General features: G+C 41.5%; 1 protein-coding gene across 3 annotated transcripts; it reads right to left on the reverse strand.

Annotated features, from left to right (window-relative positions):
- Positions 1-77: 77 nt before the first annotated feature.
- RpL8 (ribosomal protein L8) lies at positions 78-14,908 on the reverse strand. Of its 3 annotated transcripts, none has more exons than XM_053798739.2 (5): positions 14,816-14,908; positions 12,306-12,447; positions 7,197-7,338; positions 4,857-5,075; positions 78-376 (listed from the first exon to the last, which is right to left on the reverse strand). In XM_053798739.2, the coding sequence occupies exons 2-5, from the start codon at positions 12,441-12,443 to the stop codon at positions 102-104; spliced, it is 774 nt and encodes a 257-aa protein (XP_053654714.1). In that variant the 5' UTR covers positions 12,444-12,447; positions 14,816-14,908; the 3' UTR covers positions 78-101. The 3 variants fall into 3 exon arrangements, with proteins under 3 accessions (XP_053654714.1, XP_053654715.1, XP_053654713.2); XM_053798740.2 differs by having other exon boundaries at positions 14,803-14,824; XM_053798738.2 differs by lacking the exon at positions 14,816-14,908 and adding an exon at positions 14,493-14,596.
- Between the last annotated feature and the right edge of the window lie 795 nt (positions 14,909-15,703).

A 15,703-nucleotide genomic window follows, 5' to 3' on the forward strand; every position in this document is an offset into this window, starting at 1 on the left:
GGGATGCCACAATTACTCAAGCCATTCACTCCAGGAAATCATTTTATTTTACAATAAAGGATAAAGTATACAATCAGTGGATTTTTTCCCGTATACATTTATTAGATTGCATGCCTTGGGTCCTTCTTGGTACCACGGATGAGACCAGTCCTTCTGGCAGCAATGAGACCAACTTTGCGACCAGCACTCTTGCCTCTGGATACTGTGGAAGCTTTACCAATATGTTGATGGTTACCACCACCATGAGGATGCTCAACGGGGTTCATGGCTACACCACGTACCTTGGGCCAGCTGTTTCTCTTCACCCTATACTTGTGATAGGCACGACCGGCCTTCAAGATGGGCTTGTCGATACGGCCACCACCTGCTACAATACCTGCAACAAAGTATGAGGACCCATTAAATAATGAATTACATATTCATGGGCAAGTACTAAACCCCGTGGAATCCTACAGCACATGGAAAATTTGAAGTAACCAGGTTTGATCCAGGGAAAGGAATAGTTGCTCCAATTCCTCATATTTAAAGCCCTTCACCAGCAGTTTGACTGAATTGAGTTATCCTATACAAAAATCCACTATTTAAAACATAAGGCAAAATAAGAGCAGAATGTAAGTGTGGGGGAGGTACGCGAGGCATTACGTAGAATGAAAGGGGACAAACCAGCTGGAACTGATGGGATCATGACAGAAATGTTAAAAGCAGAGGGGGATATAGTGTTGGAGTGGTTGGTACTTTTGTTTAATAAATGTATGAAAATAGAGGGGAAGGTACCTAGGGATTGGCAGAGAGCATGTATAGTCCCTTTATATAAAGGGAAAGGTTTGGTCATTTAGAGAGAATGGATCAAAGTAGAATGACATGGAGAGCATTTAAATCGGTAGGAGTCGTCCTCAAAAAGGTTGGAAGGAAGGGGTAAGGGAGGTTTCATGGGCGAGGGGGTTGGACTTCCAGCAGGCGTGCATGACCGTGTTCGATAGGAGTGAATGGAGATGAATGGTATTTGAGACCTGACGATCTGTTGGAGTGTGAGCAGGGTAATATTTAGTGAAGGGATTCAGGAAACCGGTTATTTTTATATAGCCGGACTTGAGTCCTGGAAATGGGAAGTACAATGCCTGCACTCTAAAGGAGGGGTTTTGGGATATTAGCAGTTTGGAGGGATATGTTGTGTATCTAAACTGTTGTGTTCTGGGCACCTCTGCAAAAACAAGTGATTATGTGTGAGTGAGATGAAAGTGTTGAATGATGAAAGTATTTTCTTCTGGGGATTTTTTTTTTTTTTTTGGGTCACCCTGCCTCGGTGGGAGACGGCCGACTTGTTGAGAAAAAAAAAAAAAGCCAAAATAAAAAAAAATACTTCTACTTTTAAAAGGATTTACTGGTTTAATTAAAACTTGTGCAAAGCACTGCAAATTACATGCTTAATTAAAAATACTATACAGTACAGTGGACCCCCACCTTACTATGGCATTGCGTTACGTTAAATCTGCCATACGATACATTTTAACGCAAAAATTTTGCCTCGCCTCACGCGATTCGTCCGGGACGCGTCCCACGCGTGGCCTCAGCTGCCCAGTGAGTGCCAGTGCTTACAAGCCAACCAGTGTGGTTGCATCCACGCATACATTCGGTACATTTCATATTATCACTGTTTTTAGTGATTGTACCTGCAAAATAAGTCACCATGGACCCCAAAAAACCTTCTAGTGCCAACCCTGCGGGAAAAAGGGTGAAAATTACCATGGAAAGAAGAAAGAGATATGTAATTGCTAAGTACAAAAGAAGAAGGGAAGTAACCCCGGAAAAGGACTCGATACCTCAAGGCCTAATGGAAGGGGATTCCCCTTCTAAACAATAACTTCCACACTCCCCTCCTCCCATCCCATCAATAATCACCAGACCTTCAATAAGGGTAAGTGTCATGTACAGTGGACCCCCGCATACCGATGGCACCACATAACGATTAATCCGCATACCGCTTGCTTTAATCACAAAAATTTTGCCTCGCATACCGCTTAAAAACCCGCTCACCGATTTTCGTCCGAGACGCGTCCAATGTGCGCCCTCAGCCAGCCTCACATGTGCCGCCCGTGCCATTGTTTACCAGCCAGCCTCCCCGGTAACATCCAAGCATACAATCGGAATATTTCGTATTATTACAGTGTTTTCGGTGCTGTTTCTGGAAAATAAGTGACCATGGGCCCCAAGAAAGCTTCTAGTGCCAACCCTACACGAATAAGGGTGAGAATTCCAATAGAAATGAAGAAAGAGATCATTGATAAGTATGAAAGTGGAGTGCGTATCGCCGACCTGGTCAGGTTGTACAAGAAACCCCAATCAACCATCGCTACTATTGTGGGCACCAGAAAGGCAATCAAGGAAGCTGTTCTTGCCAAAGGTTTAACTGTGTTTTTGAAACAAAGATCGCAAGTGATGGAAGATGTTGAGAGACTCTTATTGGTGTGGATAAATGAAAAACAGCTAGCAGGAGATAGCATCTCTCAAGCGATCATAAGCGAAAAGGCTAGGAAGTTGCATCAGGATTTAATTAAAAAAATGCCTGCAACTAGTGCTGATGTGAGTGAATTTAAGGCCAGCAAAGGTTGGTTTGAGAGATTTAAGAAGCGTAGTAGTGGCATACATAGTGTGATAAGGCATGGTGAGGCTGCCAGTTCGGACCACAAAGCGGCTGAAAAATATGTGCATGAATTCAAGGAGTACATAGAGACTGAAGGACTGAAACCTGAACAAGTGTTTAATTGTGATGAAACAGGCCTGCTTTGGAAGAAAATGCCAAGCAGGACCTACATTACTCAGGAGGTAAAGGCACTCCCAGGACATAAGCCTATGAAAGACAGGCTTACTTTGTTGATGTGTTCCAATGCTACTGGTGATTGCAAAGTTAAGCCTTTATTAGTGTATCACTCTGAAACTCCCAGACTGTTCAGGCAAAAGAATGTCCTCAAGGAGAATTTGTGTGTGCTGTGGAGGGCAAACAGTAAGGCATGGGTCACTAGAGACTTTCTATGACTGGTTACACCATGCATTTGCCCCCAATGTGAAAGATTACCTAACTGAAAAGAAATTAGAACTTAAGTGCCTCCTGGTGTTAGACAATGCCCCTGGTCATCCTACAGACGTGGCAGAGCGACTTTATGGGGACATGAAATTCATTAACATCAAGTTTTTGCCTCCTAATACCACTCCTCTCCTGCAGCCCTTGGACCAGCAGGTTATTGCAAACTTCAAAAAACTGTACACAAAAGCTCTGTTTGAAAGGTGCTTTGTAGTGACCTCAGAAACTCAACTGACTAAGAGAGTTTTGGAGAGAGCACTTTAATATCCTCAATTGTGTAAACCTTATAGGTAAGGCTTGGGAGGGAGTGACTAAGAAGACCTTGAACTCTGCTTGGAAGAAACTGTGGCCAGAATGTGTAGACAAAAGGGATTTTGAAGGGTTTGAGGCTAACCCTGAGAGGATTATGCCAGTTGAGGAATCCATTGTGGCATTGGGAAAGTCCTTGGGGTTGGAGGTTAGTGGGGAGGATGTGGTGGAGGAGGACAATGAAGAACTAACCACTGATGAGCTGATAGATCAACTTCAAGAGCAAGAGGCCAGACCTGAGAAAACTGGTTCAGAGGAGGGGAGAAAGAAATTGAAGAAGTTGCCTACTACAAAGATTAAGGAAATGTGTGCAAAGTGGCTTGAAGTGCAAACCTTTTTTGATGAAAATCACCCTCACACAGCTATTGCAAGCCGTGCTGGTGATTATTACACTGACAATGTTGTGAAACACTTTAGGGAAGTCATAAAGGAACGAGAGGTACAGGCCACTATGGACAGATATGTTGTGCGAAAGAAGTCCAGTGACTCTGAAGCTGGTCCTAGTGGCATTAAAAGAAGAAGGGAAGTAACCCCAGAAAAGGACTAGACACCTCAAGTCTTAATGGAAGGGGATTCCCCTTCTAAACACTAACACTCTCTCTCCCCTCCTCCCATCCCATCAATCATCACCAGATCTTCAATAAAAGTAAGTGTCATGTAAGTGTGCATGCCTTTTTCAGTTTGTGTATATTAAAATTACCATTTCATGTGGTAAAAAAATTTTTTTTTTCATACTTTTGGGTGTCTTGCACGGATTAATTTGATTTCCATTATTTCTTATGGAGAAAATTAATTCGCATACCGATTATTTCGCATAACAATTACCCCTCTTGCACGGATTAAAATCGGTATGCGGGGGTCCACTGTACTGTATTCTTAGTAGAGTATTATATTTGTGCATGTCTTCTTGAGTTTGTGTGTATTAAAATTAATATTTCATGTGGTAAATTTTTTTTTTCATACTTTGTGGTATCTTGCACGAATTAATTTGATTTCCATCATTTCTTATGGGGAAAATTAATTCGCCATACGATAATTTCGTCTTATGATGAGCTCTCATGAACAGATTAATATCGTAAGGCGGGGGTTCACTGTATATAAATTTATACACAAGTTTACGTACTCCTGAATTTATTAACATGCATTATGTGAATAAACCTGTTTTTTAAATTCATTAAGTTTCAAAGAGATTGGCGATACCAGCTGAAATTTTCTTAACACACCGGCTGTCTCCCACAGAGGGAGGCCGACCCGAAAAAAAAGAAACGCTCAAGAATTTTTTTTTTTTTTTTTTTTACATTTAGTAATATATACAGGAGAAGGGGTTACTATCCCCTAGTTCCCAGCATTTTAATCGGCTCTTATGACACACATGGCTTACAGAGGAAGAATTCTTCTCCACTTTCCCATGGAGAACCAGATGAAATATGTAAGGAAAACTGTAAATCAATCTTTAAAGGAAACTTACCAATCATAGCACGGTTGGCAGAGGGAAGGACTTTCTTGGCACCAGATGGTAGCTTCACGCGAGTTTTCTTGGTCTCTTGGTTGTGAGCAATAACCTGAGCATAGTTACCAGAGCCACGGGCAATACGGCCACGGTCTCCAGTCTTTTCTTCCAAGTTGCACACCACGGTACCTTCTGGCAAGGCACCAATTGGCATCACATTGCCAACATCAAGATTGGCTGAAAATAAAAATAATAATGTAATACAATTCGCAATACTTTTATAGTCGAAATCACGTTCATTTTTTTTTTAGTAGCGTTATACTTGGTAATTCCACGGCAATGTAAGTTCATATGAAGGGATTTTTCACAATGTCAACAGCACTGATACTGTGTACAACATTTCATACTGTGTACAGCTGGCTCATTCCCTAGCCTTTCTAGTGTGAAACTGAAAAAATTCTTAGGTCTAAGGCCAGGCTCTGGAAGTAGAATAACACTTAGAACTCATCAAAGGGCTTTGGGTAGTTTGCTGTCTTCAAAATATATAACAGGCATTTACTGATAAATTATAGTGTTTAAAAAACAATAGCTATTTGTATAAGATAGTCAATAATTTTTTTAGTCTATCCCTAATACTTGTTTAAAAAAATTGTATAAATGTAAAAAATATTAAAACTTAAATTCAACTACAAAATGACTAAAGATACGTTTACAACCCTTTAATATTGCTGTCTTACACTATCCAGATAATTACTGCATTCAACAAGATCAAGCAAGGCATTTACACAAGTAATCTTTGTACCAACACTTTCTTATCAACCATACTATAAGAGTACAGTGATAATGGGTAGCTTGGGTTTCTCTGCCTCTCTCTCTCTCTCTACCAAAACACTCAAAAGGAGCTATTCAGTACTTAGAGAGGACGGCTCATCATCATTTCACCGTCGTGACCCCCAAGATTAAGTGCTGACAGCATCTTAAAAAAAATTATATAATTTTCCCAAAGGTAATGACAACAATAATGCAAAATATTGTGGAAAACTTATGGTGTTTGGCAGGGACAAAGTTGGTAGTCCGGGTGCAATTTATGGATCAATGATTTTGCTCACCGAGTTTTATTTTCATCCAACTGAGTGCAAGAAACTACCCAGGACTGTCCTACAAAGTGCACAGAAGTTAGGAATTTGACCAATTTTACACAAAATTTAGTATAAAAAAAAAAAGCTTTCCAGACACTAAAGGGACCTAAACTCCATTCAATAATTATATCTTTAGACCCTCTTCTATACAACACTTGTCCTTCATATCAAATCCAACACACAAAAATTGAGGTTTTAACCTATTTTTCGGATGAAACATAACCAAGCATCATTGGTCATGGTTTAGGCTGTCCCAATAACTGAAGCAGACTTGGTAAAAACCCATAAAACTGAGAGGGCAGAGGGAACCTACCCTTCCTCAGGAAAAACAAAAAAATTCTACACTGAGCCTTATTCCAAGCTACTTTTTATCCTGAAATTGATTAAGTCTTATTCCAACTGATACAAAAATCAGCCTATTATTAAAACAACCTCAGTCACTATTTTAACCCAAACATTACGTCAGAGGTTTGCTTTTCCCAATCATGCACTGTGGGGGGGCAGGATTTTTTTTTTTTTTTTTACCGTGTACACTTGCCACTCGGATCCATTCTCTCACACCTAGGCCAACACTTACTACTCAGAGCATATCTGAGGACACTGTGCTTACAACATGCATCTACATAAGCAATGCTGGCAATACAGACCCACTAGGGAGACAGTGAAGGGTTAAAATATTTAATCAGTATGCAATTTTGGCTTTAGAGTCCAACTCTCAAAGACCAATTCTGATTACAGCCAATATAACCTTTGACTTCCAGAGTACAGTATATAAATCTGTAGTGGAGGGAAGGCGGGGTCGGGGTCGGCCTAGGAAAGGTAGGAGGTAAAGGTTTTGTGCGAGGGGCTTGGACTTACAGGAAGCGTGCGTGAGCGTGTTAGGAGTGAACAGACAGTTTTTAGGACTTGACGTGCTGTTGGAGTGTAAGCACGGTAACATTTATGAAGGGATTCAGGGAAACCAGCAGGCTGGACTTAATTCCTGGAGAAGGGAAGGACAGTGCTGGCAGGCACTCTGAAGGTGTGGTGTTAATGTTGCAGTTTTATAACTGTAGTGTAAGCATGCCTCTGGCAAGATAGTGATGGAGTGAATGATGATGAAAGTTTTTCTTTTTCGGGCCACCCTGCTTTAGTGGGAAACGGCGATGTGTTAATAATATAATAAAAACCTTTGATTTAACAATGTTTTTTTCCATTAAATCTCATTTCATTTTCTTACCTTTCTTACCACAGTAGATAAACTGGCCGGTATATAGGCCTTCAGCGGCAAGAAAGAGTTCCTTACGGGTTTTGTACCGATATGGGTCACGGAAGTAAACTTCAGCAAGTGGAGCACCACGACCAGGGTCGTGGATAATATTCTGAAAACGATAACAAAATTTTTTCTTCCATAACCTTTTCCATAACAAAATGTGCATTCAATATGCCATAAAAAATTGTGCTAAGAAGACATTTGACCTAAATGTACAAAAAAGAGGAGTAGAGCCTCTTCTCACTTAGCGAAGTACTCATTTACCAACGCCTCGGACTTACGACGGGCGCTCTGACTAGTATTCATACCTAAATACAGTGGACCCCCTCATAACGATCACCTCCGAATGCGACCAATTATGTAAGAGTATTTATGTAAGTGCGTTTGTACGTGTATGTTTGGGGGTCTGAAATGGACTAATCTACTTCACAATATTCCTTATGGGAACAAATTCGGTCAGTACTGGCACCTGAACATACTTCTGGAGTGAAAAAATATCGTTAACCGGGGGTTCACTGTAATGTATATTAGAATTGATTTCCTCTATTTCAATATATAGTACACTATTGTATAAACACTTAAAAACATACCAGAAATGTTATAAATGGTGCAAAGGTAACATTAAGACAATATCAAAGATGGTTGACACAAACCCACTACCATTATAGTGTGCTCCTCACTTAGTGACGAATTTGTTTAACGTGGTCTCAGGAACGGAACTCCATCGTTAAGTGACGAGAGGCTGTCTAAGAAATATTAAAAAATATGGTTTAATGGAAGGCACTGAAGTTACAAAAATTAATGTGGAAACAATATAGAAAGTGGGCCAATTCAGTGACTTATCAGATAAAAAAAAAAGACAGAAATATATAATGTGAATTAGAAAAATTTAGAAAAGTAATGCTTAAAAAATACTGAAAATTTAAGAACATAAGGAAGGAGACTGCAGCAGGCCTGCTGACCCATGCTAGGCAAGTCCAAATCACCTACTGGCCAAACCCAGAAAAGGAAAGACTAATACTGTACCTTCATCAGTTCCAGAAAATTAAATCAAGAAAAAAAAAAACGCACACACAAAGGAATACTAGATAATTTTTGGTCACAGTGGTTCAGGAATGGAGTAAACTACAAGAGGTTAAGAAGTGACAAAACAACTTAAATTTTAAATACAGCCTCTACTCACTTAACAACGGAGTTCTGTTCCTAATGCTGAGTCGATAAACGAATTCATCGCTAAACGAGGAGCATACTATAATGTTAGTGGGTTTGTGTCAACCATCTTTGATAGTCTTAATGTTACCTTTGCAACATGTATAACATTTCTGGTATATTTTTAAAATGTTTACACAGTAGTGTACTGTATATTGTAATAAACACGAGGAAATCAATTCTAATACACATTACAGTGGACCCCCGGTTCGCGATGCTATCGGTATCCGATAAATGCGGTAACCGATGCATTATATCCCAGAAAATTTCCCTCGCTTCCAGATACAAAACCCGGTATGCGATGTGGTTCGTACGAGACGTGTCCATGTGTGGCCTGAACTGCCCCGTGTGTGCCAGTGTTTACAAGCCAGCCAGTGTGTGCGCATCTAAGGATACATTCGGTACATTCCATATTATCACTGTTTTTGGTGCCTGTTTTTGCAAAATAAGTCACCATGGGCCCCAAGAAAGCTTCCAGTGCCAACCCTTCGAGACCAAGGGTGCTAATGACTGCTGAAATGAAGAAAGAGATAATTGCAAAGTACGAAAGTGGAGTGCGTGTGTCAGAGCTGGTCAGGTTGTATAGTAAACCCCAATCAACCATCTCTACTATAGTGAGCAAGAAAACGGCAATCAAGGAAGCTGTTCTTGCAAAAGGTGCAACTGTGATTACGAAAGAGCGACCGCAAGTGTTAGAAAATGTTGAGAGACTGTTATTGGTGTGGATAAATGAAGAACAGATAGCAGGAGATAGCATCTCTCAAGCAATCATTTGTGAAAAGGCTAGGCAGTTGCATGATGATTTGGTAAAAAAATTGCCTGCAACTAGTGGTGATGTGAGTGAATTTAAGGCCAGCAAAGGTTGGTTTGAAAGATTTAAGAATAGTAGTGGTATACATAGTGTGATTAGGCATGGTGAGGCTGCCAGTTCAGACCACAAAGCGGCTGAAATTTTTTTTTTTTTTCAACAAGTCGGCCATCTCCCACCAAGGCAGGGTGACCCAAAAAAGAAAGAAAATCCCCAAAAAGAAAATACTTTCATCATCATTCAACACTTTCACCACACTCACACATAATCACTGTTTTTGCAGAGGTGCTCAGAATACAACAGTTTAGAAGCATATACGTATAAAGATACACAACATATCCCCCAAACTGCCAATATCCCAAACCCCTCCTTTAAAGTGCATGAATTCAAGGAGTACATAGAGGCTGAAGGATTGAAACCTGAACAAGTGTTTAATTGTGACGAAACAGGCCTGTTTTGGAAGAAATTACCAAGCAGGACCTACATTACTCAGGAGGAAAAGGCACTCCCAGGACATAAGCCTATGAAAGACAGGCTTACTCTGTTGATGTGTTCCAATGCTAGTGGTGATTGCAAAGTGAAGCCTTTATTGGTGTATCACTCAGAAACTCCCAGAGCGTTCAGGCAAAAGAATGTCCTCAAAGCTAATTTGTGTGTGCTGTGGAGGGCAAACAGTAAGGCATGGGTCACTAGGGACTTTTTCTATGACTGGTTACACCATGCATTTGCCCCCAGTGTGAAAAATTACCTAATTGAAAAGGAATTAGACCTTAAGTGCCTCCTGGTATTAGACAATGCCCCTGGTCATCCTACAGACTTGTCAGAGTGACTTTGTGGGGACATGAGCTTCATTAAGGTCAAGTTTTTGCCTCCTAATACCACTCCTCTCCTGCAGCCCATGGACCAGCAGGTCATTTCCAACTTCAAGAAACTGTACACAAAAGCTATGTTTGAAAGGTGCTTTGAAGTGACCCCAGACACACTACTGACTCTAAATGAGTTTTGGAAGGATCACTTTACTATCCTCAATTGTGTAAAACTTATAGGTAAGGCTTGGGAGGGAGTGACTAAGAGGACCTTGAACTCTGCCTGGAAAAGACTGTGGCCAGAATGTGTAGACAAAAGGGATTTCGAAGGGTTTGAGGCTAACCCTGAGAAGCCTATGCCAGTTGAGGAATCCATTGTGGCATTGGAGAAGTCCTTGGGGTTGGAGGTTAGTGGGGAGGATGTGGAAGAGTTGGTGGAGGAGGACAATGAAGAACTAACCACTGATGAGCTGCTAGATCAACTTCAACAGCAAGAGGCCAGACCTGAGGAAATTGCTTCGGAGGAGGGGAGAAAGAAATTGAAGAAGTTGCCTACTTCAAAGATTAAGGAAATCTGTGCAAAGTGGCTTGAAGTGCAAACCTTCATGGATGAAAATCACCCTGACACAGCTACTGCAAGCCGTGCTGGTGACTATTACACTGACAATGTTGTGAACCACTTTAGGAAAGTCATAAAGGTACGAGAGGAACAGACTTCTATGGACAGATATGTTGTGCGACAGAGGTCCAGTGACTCAACCTGGTCCTAGTGGCATTAAAAGAAGGGAAGTAACCCCGGAAAAGGACTTGCTACCTCAAGTCCTAATGGAGGGGGATTCCCCTTCTAAATGCTAACACCATCCACACTCTCCCCTCCTCCCATCCCATCAATCATCACCAGATCTTCATTAAAGGTAAGTGTCAATTATTATACTTTTGGGCGTCTTGCACGGATTAATTTGATTTCCATTATTTCTTATGGGGAAAATTGATTCGCTTTCCAATATTTTTGGTTTACGATGAGCTCTCAGGAACGGATTAGTATCGCGAACTGGGGGTCTACTGTATTTAGGTATGCATACTGGTCAGAGAGCCCGTCCTAAGTCCGAGACATCAGTAAACGAGTACATCACTAAGTGAGGAGAGGCTGTAAATGAACAAGTCTATGATGACAAGGTACCACCCAAGCATTAGTTCTGCTCCAATAGCTAGAAATAGGAAATTACACACACATGGTCAAGTGAAAGTCAGTAAGCCTCCAGGAAAGAACCTCCATCTTGTGTGAAAAAAGCAGACTTAAGTTTTTTGCCCTGATAAGAAAGATGTCCTTTTCTTCAACTGTAATATGAGAAGTAAATTTTCCAAATTTAAATAGTACAGGTCAGCCATCACTAATCCAGCAATCAGTTATCCGGTTCCATCAGTAATCCGGCACTAATTTTGGATAGCATATTTTCAAATTTCATCATAATACTGACTCTGAAATTGTGTAGATGGTTGTAAATCCACAGCAGCAAGCCAGTGGAGGAGAAAGCAGTGATGAAAATGAGGAAGATATAGCAGAGAGTCTCCTCTGATAGGTTAATTAAGTGTATTCTAACCTAACCATTCTGTAATCTGGCAAACTCACTAATATGGCACACTACAGGTCCCAATGATGCCGGATTAGTGACGGCCGACCTGTACCTTACTGTACAGTGGACCCCCGCATAACGATTACCTCCGAATGCGACCAATTATGTAAGTGTATTTATGTAAGTGCATTTGTACGTGTATGTTTGGGGGTCTGAAATCGACTAATCTACTTCACAATATTTCTTATGGGAACAAATTCGGTCAGTGCTGGCACCTGAACATACTTCTGGAGTGAAAAAATATCGTTAACCAGGGGTCCACTGTACTTAATTCTTATTCCTGAAAAAATTCCCCTTTAATTTAGAAGTCTTGATCTGAGATTGAGTCCTGGGATGATGATACACAAAATTCTTAACATAACACTGATACAGAATAACTGTTACTGATAATTATTATTATAATCAAGGAGTGCTAAACCCATAGGATTATGCAGCACCTGTGGGGGGGAATGTGGAAGGTATTCAGGCTTAATTCAGGGAACCGGAGCACAGATCCAATTCCCTAGATCAAGAGCCCCTCACCAATGTCAAGGAACCTTTCTTGAGGGGTATTACTGATAAGATTATCAACCACGTGCAAGTTTACAAGTAACCAACAGGTAACATAGTTATTACATACCTTAATTATACCACGAATGTAACCATGACGTTCAGAATAATCTACAGGACGCAGAGCAGGTTTTCCCTTGCGGTGGTGGGTGTGAGACTTGAAAACCGAGCCGGCACCTTTCCTCTGAGCACGAATCACACGCCCCATTGTGCTGGAATTTTTTTAATTCAAATTTAACCACAAATATTATAAAAAAAAATACAACGTAGTATTTTAGAAATTATGGCTGAGGGAAGAACACTAAACACTACCTGAGAAACAGTAGGTAATCAGGTTTGATTCAAGGATCTCCCATGAGGTTGAAGGCAGACATGTTTAACATAAGAAGGAACACTGCAGCAGGCCTACTGGCCCATGTGAGGCAGGGTCACACAAAACTGAACTACATTGCTAGAATGGCCAAAATTACATCAATTTAAGATTAAAGGAAAATTCTTCATGTATGCAGAGATGTCAGGGGCCCAAGACTGTTCAACTGCCCCTCAGCATACATGCAGGGGATTACCAACAGACCCCTGACTGTCTTCAAGCAGGCACTGGACAAGCACCTAAAGTCAGTCCCTGACCAGCCGGGCTGCGAGTCGTATGTTGGACTGCATGTGGCTAGCAGTAACAGCCTAGTTGATCAGGCCCTGGTCCACCATGAGGCCTGGTCACAGACTGGACCGTGGGGGCATTGACCCCCAGAACTCTCCAGATAATAGTCCTAATTAATTACCTGGTTTATCTTACTAGCAACGGGGAAAAACTAAAGGCCATTTTTTAAATGACATTACTACAACTCTAACACCTTTTGCCTGAACCGTTACCTTTGAAGAGTTTCGAGAGTTTCACTACTCTCGGAGCCCTGCACAAAAACACTTAGATGTAAATGCCACAAATATGGTTTAAATACCACTATATCTGAACATCTGAAAAATATTGGCGCCGCTTTGGATTGCTTCGACGTTAACGTAATGTTAAATTTAACAGCGGTATCCCGAGTTCCGTAAGTGTATTATCGTCAGTGCTTTTGTAAATGTATTTTTGGGGTCTTAAATGGACTCGTCTAATTTACATTATTCCTTATGGGAATATTATTATTATAATTAAAGGGGAAGCGCTAAACCCGGAGGATTATACAGCGCCTGGGGGAGGATGTGGAAGGCATTCAGGCTTAATTTGGGGAACTGGAGCACAGATCCAATTCCCTAAATCAAGAGCCCCTCACCAGCATCAAGGAACCTCCCTTGGGGGTCCCGACCTGAACAATTATGTAAGTGTATTATCGTCAGTACTTTTGTAAGTATATTTTTGGGGTCTCAAATCGACTTATCTAATTTACATTATTCCTTATGGGAACAAATTCGTTTGGTAATGGCACTTGAGCAGCCGTCTGGTACGAATTACGTACGAAACTCGGGGCGCCGCTGTAATGTCTTAATTCGGTAATTAACGCATCGTGGCTCGGTTGGTGGCGTCTTCGACTCACAGCGACGGTCCGGGATTAATCCCCGACACAAGTGAAACATTGAGCACGTTTCCTTACACCCGCTGTCCCTGTTCACGTAGTAAATAGGAACCTGAGAGTTAGTGGACTGTCGTGGGTGGCATCCTGGGGGAAGGGGGGAATTATTAACCTAAATGGCCCAGAAATGTTCTACATAAACAGTAACTTTCTATATAACAAGTTAATATTATCAAAGTCAGCAGCATAAGAAGGAGCACTGCAGGAGGCCTACTGGCCCATGCCAGGCAGGTCCAACTCTCCCACCGGCTCAAGCCCAACCTAGTCAGGTCATGTAGATATAAATATCGACTAAAACTGAGTAATATTTATGTCCATTCTGTAATATCACAACGAAAAAGCGCTAAACCCGCAAGGGTTATAGATTCCATAATACGCGGACTTATTACCTGGAGAGAGTTCCGGGGGTCAACGCCCCCGCAGCCCGGTCTGTGACCAGGCCTCCTGGTGGATCAGAGCCTGATCAACCAGGCTGTTACTGCTGGCTGCACGCAAACCTGGACCCCAGGGGATAATTCCTGCCATTATTCCCGGCTGCTGCTCAATTAACCTGTCTCCTGTGTGTGTGGTGGAACTTTATCAAAAATTTTACTGAAAGACAAAATAATACATTAAAAATAAATCTACCGACTCGAAAAACTTAGAATGTAAGAAATCCTGAGCAAGAACACCACTTTTAACGTATTTACTGTAGTTTTGGCTCGTTATTGGGACGAATAAAGGCATAGTAGATGAGGTAGAGGTGGCCATGGTGGCCCTGGCCACACAGTGGCCACATATGGCCCTACACATGGTAGGTCACCATCATTGTTTACCTCCTCCAGCAACACCAACACACCAGAATTAATCACAAAATTCCCCGAGCATCCGTCTCCCCAGGCACCAAAACAGTGTTGCAAGTGATGTAGGTGACACCCAGGGTGAAGATGACACGGGCGAGAAACACCCAGAGTGAAACAGGAGGGAGATAAACGCAGAAATAACAAAGGATTGACATACGCGAGTAACGCACCTCAGCTGTTGTGGTGGGAGAGAACCGTCTCAGTGCTGCCACCTGGTGGCCGCTCCACCACACTAACTTAACACTGGAACATCTACATCCGCACAACACATTAATATTAATAATATTCATGTTTATTTCTACCAGTAGATGGTACAACTTATACAGAACATAGCTCACAACAATGACATACTATATAATAATAATAATAATAATAATAATAATAATAATAATAATTATTATTATTATTTCTACCAGTAGATGGTACAACTTATACAGACCATAGCTCACAACAATGACATACTATATAGAAAGTTCCTGGTTATGTAGAGCATTTCCCACAACTTAGGTTAATTTTGTCCCCCAGGATGCCACCCACACCAGTTTACTAACACCCAGGTACCTACTTACTGCTAGGTGTACAGTGACAGCAGGTGTAACTAACACCCAGGTACCTACTTACTGCTAGGTGAACAGTGACAGCAAGTGTAACTAACAACCAGGTACCTACTTACTGCTAGGTGTACAGTGACAGCAGGTGTAACTAACACCCAGGTACCTACTTACTGCTAGGTGTACAGTGACAGCAAGTGTAACTAACAACCAGGTACCTACTTACTGCTAGGTGAACACTGACAACAGGTGTAACTAACACCCAGGTACCTACTGACTGCTAGGTGAACACTGACAGCAGGTGTAACTAACACTCAGGTACCTACTTACTGCTAGGTGAACACTGACAGCAGGTGTAACTAACACCCAGGTACCTACTTACTGCTAGGTGAACACTGACAGAAGGTGTAACTAACACCCAGGTATCTACTTACTGCTAGGTGAACACTGACAGCAGGCGTAACACCCAGGTACCTACTTACTGCTAGGTGAACACTGACAGCAGCT

Source organism: Cherax quadricarinatus, chromosome 95, assembly GCF_038502225.1.
Source record: "Cherax quadricarinatus isolate ZL_2023a chromosome 95, ASM3850222v1, whole genome shotgun sequence".
NCBI lineage: Eukaryota > Metazoa > Arthropoda > Malacostraca > Decapoda > Parastacidae > Cherax > Cherax quadricarinatus.